Source organism: Microcaecilia unicolor, chromosome 2, assembly GCF_901765095.1.
Source record: "Microcaecilia unicolor chromosome 2, aMicUni1.1, whole genome shotgun sequence".
Lineage (NCBI taxonomy): Eukaryota > Metazoa > Chordata > Amphibia > Gymnophiona > Siphonopidae > Microcaecilia > Microcaecilia unicolor.
The window spans coordinates 473,504,441-473,520,921 of record NC_044032.1 but is presented as its reverse complement, the minus strand read 5'-3'; the positions used below and the strand labels follow the sequence as shown (position 1 = coordinate 473,520,921).

Sequence of the window (16,481 nt, the reverse complement as noted above, 5' to 3'; positions counted from 1 at the left end):
AGTTCCTTCCCGAGGTACAAATACTTGAAAGGTGTTGCATTTATTTTATAGCCATAAAGAAAGAAGGGTCCTTTTGGCCAACTGTGGACTTGATACAAATAAATGAGGTAGTGTTGGTCCAGAGGTTCCAAATGGAAACCCTGTGGCTAGTGATAGTGGCAGTGCTTCAGGGTAGTACTTATAAGAACCTAAGAATAGCCAGACTGGGGCAGAAATATGGTTCATCTGTCCCAGTGTCCTGCTTCCAGCAGGGGCCAATCCAGGTCACAAGTACGTGACAAAATCTCAAATAGTATCAAGACTCCATGCTACTAATCCCAGGGACAGCAGTGGCTTTCCCCATTTCTATCTTAATAGCAAACTATGGATTTTTCCTTCAGGAACTTGTCCAAACTTCTTTTTTAAACCCATGCACTGGTCCTTTTTCCACTAACCTGTCACGCACTTCTGAAAACTGGAAGTTGCATCAGAAGGGTCGGAGAGGAAAGGCCTGGTGCATGCCAGAGGCAGCCTGTGAATACGGCTGGTACTGCAGCGTGGAAGACTTATTAACAGGTGAGAGTGACAGAGCAAGCGGGTAGGGTTGGGAATGGAAGGAGGGATGCAGGCCTGGATTCTTGGACTGGACAAAAGGTAAAGCTCTAATTTCACCTTACTATGCTCACAAATGCCATTAAGGCACATTATTTACCACAGGGCTTGCTGTATACTATGTGCCCAGTAGTAAACAATATGCCTTAATGGCATTAGCATGTGCTGTTAGTAAGTGACCCACAAAATGCTGTTCTAGAGTTAACACGTTTTGTGTGATAAGGCCTCAAGGGCTAGGATCGAGAATATCTCTGACAACCGATGTGAAAATAATTGAATTGTAGTCCAGATGCACACAAATTCATTGCATGGATATTTATGGTGAATCTCCAGGTTTATTGAGAGGGTGAAAGACTAATTGAAAACAGTGACTTTACATACCATAACGTCACCACCTTTTCCAAGATTTTGAATAATGGTGATAGTTGTGAATCTTTTTTTTCCAGCAGCTTTTTGGCCATATCCATTCTAATTTCTATCTGCTGGCACACTGTTTGCCACAGGAGGTCAGTATGGTTATTTGGCTTTCATATATTAGTTTGCTAATAGGAGAGAGCCTTGCAGAAGAGGATAAACACAACAATAATCTGGAAATTCTTTTGTTTCATTCTGAAATAATGTAGATATTAAAGAAATTACCATCTACAATTCTGTCTCTGTTTAGTAATATAGTAGTGATTACATTTTTGACTACTATGTTTGATTTGCCAATACAAAAGTGTGCTGCAGTTGGCAATGCAGCAGGAAGTTAATATTCTGAACACACTCTCTGGTGTGAAAAGAACCCATAAATTGAAAATTGAAAAATCAAAGAGGGATACAATTGCATACTTTTTCTAGATGTATCCTTTTTGTAGTCATAAAGTATTGACTTAATAGCAGTGTCTTAAAAGCTGCCTTCTATTTTTTCCCATAGTGAAGCTTTGTTAAAGGGTCTTGTAAATGTGCCTGCAAGAAAGGCTTACTGCCAAAAGCTATTTACTTGCAGGAGAATGAAAGAAAATAGGTATAAAACAAATCAAATATAATGTAACATTAAAAAGCTTTGTAGCTTATTGTACATTTTGGATATATCTGAATTAAAGTTTTCAAGTGAATCCAAAATTAATTTTAATCTTTGTTAGTGGAATATAAACAGTCAAAAATTGAGAGGGATGGAAATTCCATTTCTACTGCTACCTCAGTCTCAGTGTGATCTTGGGGAAGGGTCAGCTTGTTGAACATAAGATATTCCAGAGAAATGCTTCAGTAACAGAGTTGCTCAATAGACCAAAATGTGGGATACAAATGCAATAAATAAATAAATAAATAAATTGGTTTTCAAATACAAAGAGCAAGGTATAGAGTTATATACGTCATGGCTGAAGGAATTAGCAATTTATTATTTATCTAGTTGAATGAGTAAAAGCACATAGTACAGTGTTTGATTTAACAGTATGTATACCAGAATTGGAACAATACAGAGAAGATTAACATGGTCCCTGCACAAAGTGTTCCGTTAAAAAAAAAAAAGTGCAGAGTACACCATTCAGTAACTTTATTTGGGCTGTTATATTTGCCTATTCTTGCTCGCTCTTATGTGCTGTCTGTCTGTCTCTCTCTCTCTCTCTCGCCCAATTTAGAAGCTGTAAAGCTTCCTCTCCAAAGATGATGAAAGCATACTTTATAAATGTTGTATTTGAATATTTAATTGCCATGGTACATCAGCAAAATAGCTATTTTTTCTTATTTAATCCTAACATTGTAGAAATTTCAACATAAATGTGTCACAGTGGTATGGGTAACCTTGCTTCCCTAAACTACTTGCTTCCTGATGACATAAACAGGGGTCCTGAAATCCAGTCTTTTAGGTCCACAATACAGCCAGGTTTCAGGATTTCCACAATGAATATGTATGAGATCTATTTGCCTTCACTGCTGATCTCATACATATTCATTGTGTAAATCCTGAAAAATAGGTTGGGTTGTAAACCTTGAAGACTGGATTTGAGGACCCCTGACATAAACCAACCTCTAATTTTTAAGTTGGGGCTGTTTTGGGTCCAGAAGGGCTGAAGGAGTTTAAAAAAGGTTTGTATGGCTTCCTGAAGGAAAAGTCCATAGACTATTATTAAAATGGACTTGGGGAAAATCCACTGCTTACTTCTAGAATAAGCAGCATAAAATGTGTTGTACTGTTTTGGGATCTTCCCAGGTACTTGAGACTTGGATTGACCACTGTTAGCAACAGAATGCTGGGCTTGATGGTCCTTCGGTCTGTCCCAGTAGGGCAATACTTATGTACTTAAGGAGAACCGACAAATATCTTCTTACTGGGGCTGTGTCATCCTTTCTGACCAGAACACCTGGCCTCAGTCATACATGCAGAACACAGATAGCTCCTATTCAAATACAGAAACATGAACCCACCCACCACAGTGAGAACCAATCCTACCAACCACAGTGAGATGATCTGTTCATCCTAAAGTTTTTGACTGGGCCTCTGTTTGAACTTATTAGGCATGCACATTTTGTTGTTGAAAGCAGTGTTTTTGATGACTTTCAGAAATACAGGCTCTTTCCTGCAAGAAACCTTCTCCGACTTTTCAGAGACCTCTGTCACTGTATACTGTGCGTTCCTTTTTGTCAAAGGTGGCATCGCTGTTTCACCTGTTAATCCGTCTTGGCTTCTGGCTGTTTGTAGAAGAAACTGAAGTAGTCAAACAGGTTTTCACTCCTTGGATACTCATGTCCTTGAGGGACCATCTTTTTGTACTATATAGTGGCCCATGTATAGGGGAATCGGTGTCTAAAGCTTTATCTTGCTGAATCAAGGAAGCTATTAAGCCAACTTACCTATTCGGCCATAAAGAGGCTTCACCTGCCTTGCAACACACTCTACCAGGGCACTTGAGCAAAAATGAGAATTGTGACCTCATAGACACTTTCAGGATAGCAGCATTGTGGTTGCTAAATTTATTTATCAAACATTGAATTGCTGGTCTCAGGAGGACTGGACCCTTGGTAGGATGATCCACTCACCTGGAATAATGAAGTTTGGGTGCATCCCACTTGCCTGGACTGGTCTAGTAGGGATGGTAAGGAAGGCAAAATTTGGATTTGCCTCCTAATTTCCTCTCCTACAGGCTGATGATTAGAAGCAAACGTGGGTGCTAGAGGCTATTAGTGCCAAACTAGCGCCCATGTTTGCTCCCACCCCATGACAGAGCCATCGATCACGTGAAACAACAAGCTCGCTAGCTCTCACTGCAAGTAGCCTGTAAATGTATGCTAAACAGGGCATTAGCTATTTCTCCCCAATGCTCAGCAGGCAGTGTGTCAAACAAGGGCACCGCTGCCGTGGCAAACCCTACACCAGCGCAGAGCTGGCATTAAGGTTTACAGAGCATTGGGGAGGAATGGGGAGCCCAGTCCAGCAGGCCTTCGCATGTCACCCTGGACACAAGAAGCTCCCAACCCCTCTGTACCTTGAAATGACAGAGAAGGGAGTAACACTCCCTTCTCTTTCCAACGCCCTGGGATGTGCTGGACAGGGTTTCCCCTACCATATAAGGGAGAAACTCCCCTATATGGTAGGGAAGCCCCGCACAGCGCATGTCAGGATGTACTGGGCAGGGCGCCACTATTTTGGAATATGAGCTTGGAAGGAGGAGATTGGTGGTTCATTGGTTTGTCTAGAGGGTTACATTTTGGTTTTCTGCTTTGGGAAAGTATACTGGCAAGTTCCAGAATTACACCAGTTCTTATGTTGGTGGTGATATCACTGAAAGTACATTGTCTCTGCCTTTTTATCTGCTGGTTGAGGGACACAAACACTCTTGTGTATACTAGGCTAATAGGACTCAAGGAAAGGAAATTAGTAGGCAAGTACAAATTTCACCAATGTTGCCAACTAAAGTTACATTTTATGAGATATCAAAATATAAGTTGATCACAGTGTGACTTGGTAAAAATGTTTATTTTTGAATTAATTATAATCATGTTTGTGTCATAAATAGTTTATTAAATGTATGATCATAATACTGCAAAAATATTTCTCCATAAACCGTCAGATAAATGCAGCTACATGAAGGTCATGTTACTTAATAGGCTGCCAGCTGTTTGATGCCCAGTAAAAGTCCAGAAGCCCTCACTGAAATGCTCCATTATTCCCATGCTGCTCTTTTAATCTCTGTCATCCATTCAAGCAAAGACAAAGTGCTCTGCTTACCTCTTCACAGAGAAGTATAAAAAGGAACCAGAAAGAGAAGCAAACATCTTTTCTTATTAAATGGAGTCGCCGAACCATTCTGACCCAAAGGGGCTCCCTGGTACTGGCGGGTAAGAGCTCTTAAGCTGCAACTCTGGAAGATTTCCCAAGGGGTTCTGAGTATCTGTGGGTCTGAATAGTGTAATTCTTGACAAAACAAAGTTGCTGTCCTGTGGTAAAACCATCAGCAGTCAGTCACACAAAAACCTTATAGGAAAGTCATTTCCAGGTAGCAAAAATGCTTTAAAAAAAAAAAAAAAAAAAAAAAAGTACTCTCTCCGGATGTTTTGGCAGCCTCCAGGCTGTTTGCAAAGCACTGCCCCATACGTTACTTGCAAAATAAATTCTGTACCAAAAGCAGCTCTTTCACATAATACAGTTCTCAGCTGTGCTGATAAGGACTAGATTAGGCAAATTAACTCTCTTAAAGGGGCAGAATTGCGGAAATACAAAGTTCCTGCAGAGCAGCCACTAGCAGTCCCTGCAAAGAAAAAAAAAATGTAAAACTCATACCTCTCACCAGAAAAGAGCCTCCTAAGGACCAAAGCATCAAATCATGATCCTTTGATCTCCTTTCTCAAATGCAGAAGAACTTGGCTAATAATAAATGTACTTCTTCAGTCCCTTCATTCTCTGTTAGTATCTAGAAGTCAACATAACAAGTCTCCTCATTTTTCACCTAGTGAAGATGTGGATTTTAGTAGGTTTGTTGGATTCTTAGCCTGAACAACTGAGATAGAGGATGAACATCATTCTGTGTACTGGTTTCATCTCTGATCACCGAGGATAATTCTCCAATAGTTCAGTCGAATTGGGAGTCCAGTCAGTACCACTTGAACAGGACCACTAGGACCAGTTTGTAGACATACCTTCTCCTTCTCTTTCACTGGAATCATATAAAAATGTTAGCTACTCGTAAGTTCCTCTTCAGATTAGCTCACGATCCCTCCATAGATGTCTCAGAGATAAAGGATATTATATATGACTTTGAATGAATCCTGCACTCCATGGAAGCATTACCCTGGTCCATTCTGTTTTTCAAAATTTCAAAAAAAAAAAAAAAAAAAAAAATCTGACAGATTACCCTAACTACTCCAGCTGTTTTGAAACAAATTAATTATAAAAATAAAATCCAGGCCAGCCCACTTTATGACAAGACTCACTACATAAATCTGTAGTATCAGAGTCAGTACTTAAGATTCAAAACTGTAAGGTCAGTCTTCTGGACCCCTAGGTAGAAATTCCAAAGTTTTGGACACCATGGGAATGAGGTTTTCATGGATTGATGCTTGGCTCCAGAATTGTTGCTCATCCATTCCATATAATTTTTTTTAGCATGCCTACTGAAGGCATTCATACACATGATGACTTTTCCCCATGGATCCCCCTCTCCAGCAGATTATAGCTGATCTATAAGAATATATTTTCCATTTAATTGTCTATTCACAGTGCCTATGATAACCTTTTCAGGCATAGCTGCAAACAGAATAATGTGACTCAGATATGATTGCTTTGCTGACACTTCTTGTACAGGAAACAATCTATTTGGAGACATGGTCAAACGTACATTTTTGCAAATCAAGGATCATTGTTTGTTCTTTATGAGAATTTCCTTTCAGAAACTAGGAGGGAACTTTGAGGAGGGCTCACTCTTGCATGTATAGAAGAACTTATTAACCTCTGTTTACTCATCAGTATTTTTCCAAGGGAAGATTTAACCAATTCAGCTTCAATTACCATCTACATCTTGTCAACCACAGCAATTTAATTTGAAGGTATCTTTTCTTCTTGACTACTCAACAATAGGTGGAAGGATAACACATTTCAGCAAACAGTTGTACAAAATCACAACAGACAAATGCTCAAAATGAATCAACTTTATCCAGTCAACAATACCTGTACTACTACATTTTATGAGTCACAATTCTATTTTGGCAGAAGAAGTAAAAACATCACTGAGAACAGGATCAATAAAACAAGTTCCTTAGTGATCAAAATCGGGTATGTTCTAATCCACCCTCCCCTCCCCCCCCCCCCCCTAAAAAAAAAAAAAAAATCCAAGAACTTGCATCTTATTCTTCTTCTCAAGGATCTCAGAATGAACTCCATAAATACCATTTTGCCAATTTTAAGATTAAACCAGTGGCTATCCTCCCTTGAGCTGAAAGATGCTTATGCTTTAATTTCCATTTATTCAAATCACCAGTATTTCAGGTTCACCTTTCAAAACCAACATTATCAGTACAAAGTGTTTCCCTGTGTGGTTCTCTGACACCCAGTGTTTTTTTTTTTATTAATTGCCTATCAATGGTAACTGCACATCTCTTCAAGCTGGAAATATTTGCATTCCCATACCTTGATGGCTTGCTAGTCACATATCAGTCAAAAGAAGTCCAACATGCAATACATACCAATCTAGAGAAGAGGCATCCTCATCCAGTGTAGATCCTTCAACTTATTGGGGCTTGCAGAGATGCAATCAAAGGTCAGACCTTCCTCTCATAGTATAAAAAACATAGTAGCATAGTAGATGACGGCAGAAAAAGATCTGCACGGTCCACCCAGTCTGCCCAACAAGATAAACTCACGTGCCATTTTTTGTGTATACCTTACTTTGATTTGTACCTGTCTTTTTCAGGGCACAGACCGTAAAGTCTGCCCAGCACTATCCCTGCCTCCCACCACCGGCTCTGGCACAGACCGTATAAGTCTGCCCAGCACTATCCCCACCTCCCAACCACCAGCCCTGCCTCCCACCACCGGCTAAGCTTCTGGGGATCCCTTCCTTTTGAGGAAGATTCCTTTATGTTTATCCCACGCATGTTTGAATTCCGTTACCGTTTTCCTCTCCACCACCTCCCGTGGGAGGGCATTCCAAGCATCCACCACTCTCTCCGTGAAAAAATACTTCCTGACATTTTTCTTGAGTCTGCCCCCCTTCAATCTCATTTCATGTCCTCTAGTTCTACCGCCTTCCCCTCTCCGGAAAAGGTTTGTTTGCAGATTAATACCTTTCAAATATTTGAACGTCTTTATCATATCACCCGTGTTCTCCTTTCCTCCAGGATATACATGTTCAGGTCAACAAGTCTCTCCTCATGCGTCTTGTAACGCAAATCCCATACCATTCTCGTTTCTCTTCTTTGCACCGCTTCCATTTTTTTAACATCCTTCACAAGATACGGCCTCCAAAACTGAACACAATACTGCAGGTGGGGCCTCACCAACGTCTTATACAGGGGTATTAAAACCTCTTCTGCTGGTCACACCTCTATATAGCCTAGCAATCTTCTAGCTACGGCCACTGCCTTGTCACACTGTTTCGTCGCCTTCAGGTCCTCAGATACTATCACCCTAAGATCCCTCTCCCCGTCCATACCTCTCATAGTATCATAAACAAGCTTTCACTGCCTTCAGTTGAAATTTCACCTGTTATCACATCAGCCAGGAAGCTTCTCAAACAGCAAGGTACATTGCTGCAACAGTTCCTGTAGTACTATTAGCACACTTGTACATGCAACTTCTTCAATTGGTTCTAAAGCTCCAATGGAAACAGAGCCAACAATCACTGTCCACAAGACTTGCAGTGAACCAGCAGCACTTTCTTGGCATTCAGTGGTGGCAAATATTATTGCATCTAGCTCCCATGGTCTTCCTTCTGGTTTCCTTATTAAACTGTCATGGCCACAGATGCTACCACCACGTGAGTTCAAATTCAAGGCCTTTTGTCACTATGCTTAAATCAACTTGAGTGTCGTGCTATATACTACACCCACGAAGCCTTCAAAAATAGTCTCGGTAACCAAATGATTCTCATCAGAATAGACAATCAAGTAGCAATGGGAGACTGAGGAGATGATATTCCACTGTATTTCACTCTATCCACTTATTTGCCAGGCATTCCAAGCAACTGGCCACAGGTCTAAGCAGAAAACGAGACCCATACAAGTGGTCTTTCAACAATGCTGTAGCAGCAAAACTCTGTCAACCTTGGAGATCTCCAATAATCGGTTTGCAACAAAATACAAGAAATGTGAAATATTGTGCTCGAGGCATCTATCCGTCCGTCCACAGTGTTGCTCTAGTCTCATTCTTCATTCCATGGAGCAAAGAGCTGTACACCTTTTCACAAGTTCCTCTTATCTCCAGAATCATTCAAAAGGTACTACAAGATTCTACTACTACTATTTATCATTTCTATAGCACTACTAGACATACGCAGCATTTGTCTGATGATCTACAGAGGCAGTGATTATTGCCTTCCTGTGAAGGGGATTCTCTATAAACCTCTCAATTCCGATAGCCATTCATTGGTCTTGTTGGCCCTAGTTCATATGGCTCTTTGCATTAACATAGGACAAGCCTTTTCTCCTGGGAGATGATCCTACTCTTCTCATGCAACAGAAGGGCCATCTCATATATCCGGATGTACACTCCTTGCATCTCACTGCATGGATTTTGAAAGGACACTAGTTAATCTTCTACCAGTAACCTAGCTGATAAGACATAATTGCATTAAAGAAACTGCCCACAAAAAAGTCTTACCAGTTTAAATGGTCACACTATTTTCATTGGTACAGGGATTGAGATATTAATCTAATAACATCTTCACTGTCTGTTCTTTTGCAATTAATTCCTCGTGGATCTTTTGAAGTCCTCAAAACAAATTCAGTTTGATTCCATCTCAGTGCAGTTGCTGCTTATCATGAGGACATTCAAGGCCAGCTGATTTTTCCTATCCCTTAGTTTTCTGATTCATCAAAGGATTCTCCAATGTCTATCTTAAAATTTACCCACCCGTTCCAGCTTGGGGTATAAATGTTGTTCTCTTGCAGCTCCTTGAAATTTTCATTTGAGCTTTTACCTGCGGTATCTCTTCAGTTTCTTTCCTGGAACATCCTCCTCTTAGCTTCCATCACGACAGCTAAAAGGATTGGAGAACATCAAGCCCTTTTTTGCTACTGTCCATATGCATAACTCTTTCCAAACATGTGGTTCTTCAGACACACCTTAAGTTCTCACACACGGTAGTCTTGGATTTCCATTTTAGTTCATAACATCTTCTTACCTTTTTTCCAGCCTCATTCAACTACCGAAGAAGCAGCACTTCATACCCTGGACTATAGAAGAACTCTACTGTATTACCTATCCTGAACCAAAGACATTTTATAAAGTATCCCAGTTATTTGTATCTTTTCATACCTTATTAAGTTTTGCAATTTATAAATGTGCTGTGTCTAACTGGATCTCAGACTGTTATTTCCTTTTGTTACCAGGCTAAGTTGGTGTTTGTTCTTTATGAGCTAAAAACACATTAGTACCAAATATCAAGTTGTTCCTCTCACTGAAATTTGCAAGGGTATACTTTCAAGCATGTTTGATCAAACAGTATTTCAAAGCCGTTTTGCTTGATCATTCATCCTCCATCCATCCATAAGTTTTCTATGGGTCGCTCACCATAAGACTCATTAAAGCTAAGAAAAAACAGAGCTTTGATGTCACCTTAATATGGCCCTCCAACAGAAAACGAGTTCACAATATCAATGTCTCTGGTAACATTCAACTGCTAATAAACACAAACCAGGACTCAAAAGCCACCTACTGCGAGTAAGTGTAGTAACAAACAGTTATTTCACCCGTATGTGATCAATAATTTTTATGTGTAGAGTACCCTCAGATATAAACCACCGTGACTGCAGTCAATAATGCTGCTACAACGTGGCATAGCACTTCTTTCATTGGGTAACTCCTACTGTATTTTTTTGGGTAAAGAGCAACCTCTGCTCATATTTTTTTGCATCCCAATCACCACAGTGCTATAAAATCACTTATTCATTTGTTTAAAAGATTACATATACTAGGTGAAAAAAACTGTACACTTATCTCGTGAGTTCTTGCCTCTCTGGCAGAACTGTGTTGCCTTGCTGAAACAATTAGCAATTGCCTTCCCCTGGATCCGCCCCTTTTTGACTCCGCGGGGTTTCAAAACAATTTCCTCAGGGACAAAGGGTTAAGGCTACATAAATCGCTTCTTCTTCTTTATTCTGTCTCAAGCAATCCACAAAACAAGGCAAAACCTGCTTTTACCTTGTGGCTTATAAAGCATCTGCGTCCATGTGAAATCGGAGATCACGTCACTTTTTTCTTTTTTTCTTTTTTCAACTAGCTTTATGCAAACAGTTACAAAGCTAGCAAACAGACGAAATACCAACAGATGTAGAAGAGCTTTGCAGATCAAATTATGGTGTTCCATTCAACATTGTCATTAAGTCCCAAAGGGTTGATTGTTGGGCGGATCCAGGGGAAGGCAATTGCTAATTGTTTCAGCAAGGCAACACAGTTCTGCCAGAGAGGCAAGAACTCACGAGATAAGTGTACAGTTTTTTTCACCTAGTATATGTAATCTTTTAAACAAATGAATAAGTGATTTTATAGCACTGTGGTGATTGGGATGCAAAAAAATATGAGCAGAGGTTGCTCTTTACCCAAAAAAATACAGTAGGAGTTACCCAATGAAAGAAGTGCTATGCCACGTTGTAGCAGCATTATTGACTGCAGTCACGGTGGTTTATATCTGAGGGTACTCTACACATAAAAATTATTGATCACATACGGGTGAAATAACTGTTTGTTACTACACTTACTCGCAGTAGGTGGCTTTTGAGTCCTGGTTTGTGTTTATTAGCACCTTAATATGGCAGCATTTGTCTGATGGTCTACAGAGGAAGTGATATTGCCTTCCTATAATGGGGATTCTCTATCAATGTCGGACTAAAGCAGACACACTAAACTGTCCCATTGTTTCAGCCATACAACTTGATCTGAGATGCCTAGCTTGATGCTGGGGTCGGGAGAGCATAGCAGGAACAAAGGAGCATGCTCATTAAGGTCTTTGGACTTTTTGTTAGGTATTGGGGAGCAGTGGTTTGAGCTGGCAGCCATCAGGTGACTTTAGTGATATCTGCATTAATCTGTGCTCCACGCCACTGTGATCAAATCATTTGTGAATTTTATTTTTTTTAATCTGTTTTAAACTTTAAAATTACTTTTAGTATTCAGTGTTTTTAGCGATATTAACCTGTTCTCCTTCATCAGTTCCCATCCAGCACATTTTGGTGGTCTGTATCCTGTAGAATCTATTGAATTTAGTACATAGTGTTTTAAGTATGCTTAGCTCACTGATAAATTTCTAGAAAGCTTTCTAAAAAAACTGATGTTGTTTGTCAACAAATGATACACAAATGGGAGGAAGTTTTATGGTTGATTTCCGGTGGAACATGATATTGCAGATGTTGCAAAAAATTTGAAAGAATAAAAAAGAAATGATTATAAGAACTATAATCCTTTTATATATGTTTAGCCTTCAAAGATCGATAGGAGTGACAAAAATAACTTGCTGCATTTAAGGGGAAAAGTCTTAAGTAGAAATTCAACTTTAGATTTAGATGAGTGCAATACTGATAACATGAAATGAAAATCAGTGTATTCTGAAAACTAGAAGTATTTTTAGTAGTAATCTGGGAGCAGTTATATTTTCCAGAAACTCTGTACACCATGTGGCTAATCTTTCTCTCTCTCTCTCTCTGTAAGGTATTGTGTCAAGATCTGGTACTCTCACATATGAAGCTGTTCATCAGACAACACAAGTTGGATTGGGACAGTCTCTTTGTGTTGGTAGGTATGTGGTTCATAAATCGTGTTACTTTGTTCACATATAAGAGACATTGATTTCTGTATACGTCTTAATTTTTAGGTTTAGGTTTATTATTTATAATCCAACTTTTTCTAAGGCAGAGAACAATTCAAACCCATATAATATAGGAAAAGGAATCTAGGTCCTTTTGATTACACCAGTCAGCAAACCTCTTCCATTTAATGCTATAATTTAAAGCAGCAACATCCAGGCTTTGAGAATATGGGACTTTATACTTGAATACAACACTGTCTCCTAAGAATCTGTGATAAACTTTGAAGAATTCCTAAGTCGGATCTCCTGAAGAAAACAAAATCAGACCTGCCTTTGCCAATAAGGAAGGGATAGTGAGAATCACGATCCTGCTGTGAGCAGTATGGGAGGTCCCCCCAACTCCCGAAACTCCCGAATACAGGATGGAGACATAAAAACATAATTGCTATAGTGAATGACCAAGACTATCTACACCAGTACAGTGTTTTTAACTGTGGCTAATACAGGTCAGAAGAACCTGACAGAATCCCCCCAAAATGACAAGATTCTATACCACTTATCCTAAGGAATAATTAGTACTTTCCTCAGGTCTAGCTTAATAGTTTGTGGACTTCATCTCCAGGAATTTGTCAAAACCTTTTTAAACGCTGCTATATTAACAGCTTTTACCACATCCTAGGTAATGAGTTCCAGAGCTTACTTATACGTTTAACCATAGTTTTTGAATTTACATTTTTTCTGTCGTCCCAGATTTATATGGGTAATTGAAATTACCTATTTATTATAGTGTTACCAAATCTGTTCCTCAATTTCTGTACATATTTCATCATCTGTTTAGTCTGGCACAGTGGAAGGTAGTATAGTCCCACCGCTATTATCTTTCCCTTCACATATGGAATTTCTTTCCATAAGTATTCTACATTGCAACTAACGTATAGTGCCATCTTTCCTCCAATTGGATGGAAAGGCCCTGGATTCCTTTACTCCTCCCACAAAAAAAAATGCTGAATATTTTGTACATGCCTGAGTCAGTTTAAAATAATTCCATTAGTAGTAATCTTATTACATCTGAGTTGTATAGGAATATCCATCTCTGGCAGCAGGTTTAGTTTAAAAGGAGAAACTAAAATCAGACTTGACCCAGAACCATAAAGGTCGTGATTTCCCATCCATGACTGGACTAGACTTCAGTGGTCAGTTATCTCTGCCCTGGAATAAAACAAATCACATGTTTTTTCTGGTAAAATAGTAGATTCAAAATCAACAGTGTATTTTTTGGGGGTGGGGGAGGGGTTGCGTAGTGGCAGTGCAAAGGGATTAATAAGTTGGGTCAAATTCTTCAAGATGATGTAATAGTCTTTTCCAGTGTTATCAGATAAATTTGTCATGCAGTCATCCTAATTTTTATAAATGGTTGCAACTGAAAACATTTTCTGCATAACTGCCAAAACTTGACCATTTCAATAATATTCAGGATATAGCATTCTGAATCAGTTTGCAATATGCATACAGCAAGTGTTCAAATTGGCTCTCATTTGCATGTACACATGCTTGGAGTCGGTTTCTCCACTGATCAACCGCAGTGTCAATGACACCCAGACTCAAGTTGGCCCACTCCTCAGCCAGATGCTGCTTGATGTCTGTGTCATTACATTACATTAATTGACATTTTTATCCCACATTAGCTGTCGAATCAAAAAAAAATAGAACTTTAAAAAGGAAAATAAACCTATCCACGAGATAACAATACAATGACGGTATCTCATCATGATGACAAAATAAAATGTTTAACACTTTTTGAAATATTCTGTAATTATCTTGGATTCTATTCTTTAGTGGTAGCAGGTTCCACCATTTTGTTGCCTGATATGGAAAACAAGCAGAATGCAAGGATTTATAAATAATTTTCCTACAACTGGGATAAGAAGAATAAAAAATTCAGTAAATTGTACGCATTCCAGTCCGCCAGATGAATTATTTCGGCCTTGCATATATCTAGACACCACACCATGTTTTATTTGAAAGATAAACATGCATAGCTTGAAAACTGAGCGTGCCTCAAGTGGTAATCAATGCAATCTTACTAATAGTGACAAAGCTCTTTCAAATTTCGATGCTCTACAAATTGAGCAGGCAGCAGTATTTTGTGCCTTCTGAAGCTTTTTCAGTGATACTTTTTTTTTTATAACTAGTTTTTTTTACAACCAACATTAACAATATTACAGTAATCTAAATTAGTTAAAACTAAAGATTGTACCAGTAAAAGGCTTCTTTAGAAAAACAGTTCCTTATCTGTCTCGATTTCCGTGGAGGGGCATAATCGAACGGAAACGCCTATCTCCATGGGCATTTATCTCTGAGAGCGGGTCCATGAAGGGGCGGGCAGAACGGTATTTTCGAAAAAATGGACGTTTTTGAGCTGGGCGTTTGGTTTTTTTTTAGCAATAATGGAAACTAAAAACGCCCAGCTCAAAAACGTCCTAATCTGAGCCATTTGGTCGTGGGAGGGGCCACGATTCGTAGTACACTCGCCCCCCTGATATGCCAGGACACCAACTGGGCACCCTAGGTCAGTGCGGTGGACTTAAGAAAAAGCTCCCACATGCATAGCTCCCTTACCAAGGGTGCTGAACACCTAACCCCCCTCCCCCAAAACCCACAAATGTACAACACTACCATAGCTCTTAGGGGTGAAGGGGGCACCTACATGTGGGTATAGTGGGGTTTGGAGGCCTCCCATTTACCAGAACAAGTGTTACAGGTGGGGGGGGTGGGGATGGGCCTGGGGCCACCTGGCTGAAGTGCACTGCGGTACCCACTAAAAGTGCTCCAGGGACCTGCATACACGCAGGCCTCTAGGACTGGTTGCTGCTATATAACCTTGGCACACCAGTTGACACCTGAAGACTAATCTCTCTGAAAACGTCCTTTATTGGAATAACCGCATTTACTCACAGTTAACTGCAGATCAGAGGTTGTGCCCCACTGGCAACGAGTCTACCTGGTACTGAGATGAGCAGTAGGTCAGAACTGGCAGAATGCTGTACAATGCCCTCATTCAGCCACATTCAAGGGAAGAACTAAGTTGTCTAACGTGGCTAACGGAGGAAAGGGAACTAAAACTGGCTTACAAAAATGGCCACTACCGCATGGACTACAACAGGAAATACAACAGGGCACACTCTGACCTAATAGGCAGGGGGAAAAGCACCATGGGAGAAGAGCCTACCAACTACCAACATTGTGAGACTGTAACACAAGCTAATGAAATCACGGAGCCCATTACCCTACACCCACCACAATGCAATGCTGATGTGACCCTGTACTGCACCTGAGAGCCACATCTGACCCAGGGAAAGGCTGTGACAGGATCAAACACATTCTGCTGTCATGGAGGTGGGTACGGCATTTGAGGCTGGCATACAGGCTGGGAAAAAAGTTTTTAAAGTGGGTTTTTTTTTGGTGGGAGGGGGGTTAGTGACCACTGGGGGAGTCCGGGGAGGTCATCCCCGATTCCCTCCAGTGGTCATCTGGGCAGTTGGGGCACTTTTTTGGGACTTGTTCATGAAAAAAAAAGGGTCCAAAAAAAGTGACCCAAAATCACGGTAAAAACGCCTTTTTTTTTTTTCCCCGATTATCAGCTAAAGACGCCCATCTCTCCTCGGCTGATAACCACACCCCAGTTCCACCTCCACCACGCCTCCGACATGCCCCCGTCAACTTTATTCTTTTCCGCAACGGAGTGCAGTTGGAAACGCCCAAAATCGGCTTTCGATTATACCGATTTGGGCGCCTTTGCGAGACAAACGTCTATCTCCCGATTTGCACTATAGGCGTTTTTCTCTTTTGAAAATAAGCTGGATAGCGTTCTAAAAATCTTTGTTACTGCTGCTGATGACTGCAGATGGAAAGTCAGATGATTATCTAACAAAACACTCAATATTTTCAAACTGG

At 40.2% G+C, this 16,481-nt stretch overlaps 1 protein-coding gene and 1 non-coding gene across 2 annotated transcripts in view; both read left to right on the top strand.

Annotated features, from left to right (window-relative positions):
- Positions 1-16,481, top strand: part of SUCLG1 (succinate-CoA ligase alpha subunit) — a 74,460-nt gene that overhangs the window by 41,015 nt on the left and 16,964 nt on the right. The window contains exon 6 of the mRNA XM_030191025.1: positions 12,431-12,514. Within this exon, the coding sequence (XP_030046885.1) occupies positions 12,431-12,514 (84 nt within the window). The remainder of the gene's footprint in view (positions 1-12,430; positions 12,515-16,481) is intronic.
- Positions 2,011-2,116, top strand: LOC115463911. The gene has a single exon (XR_003941170.1). It is a non-coding gene; the product is annotated as a U6 spliceosomal RNA (small nuclear RNA).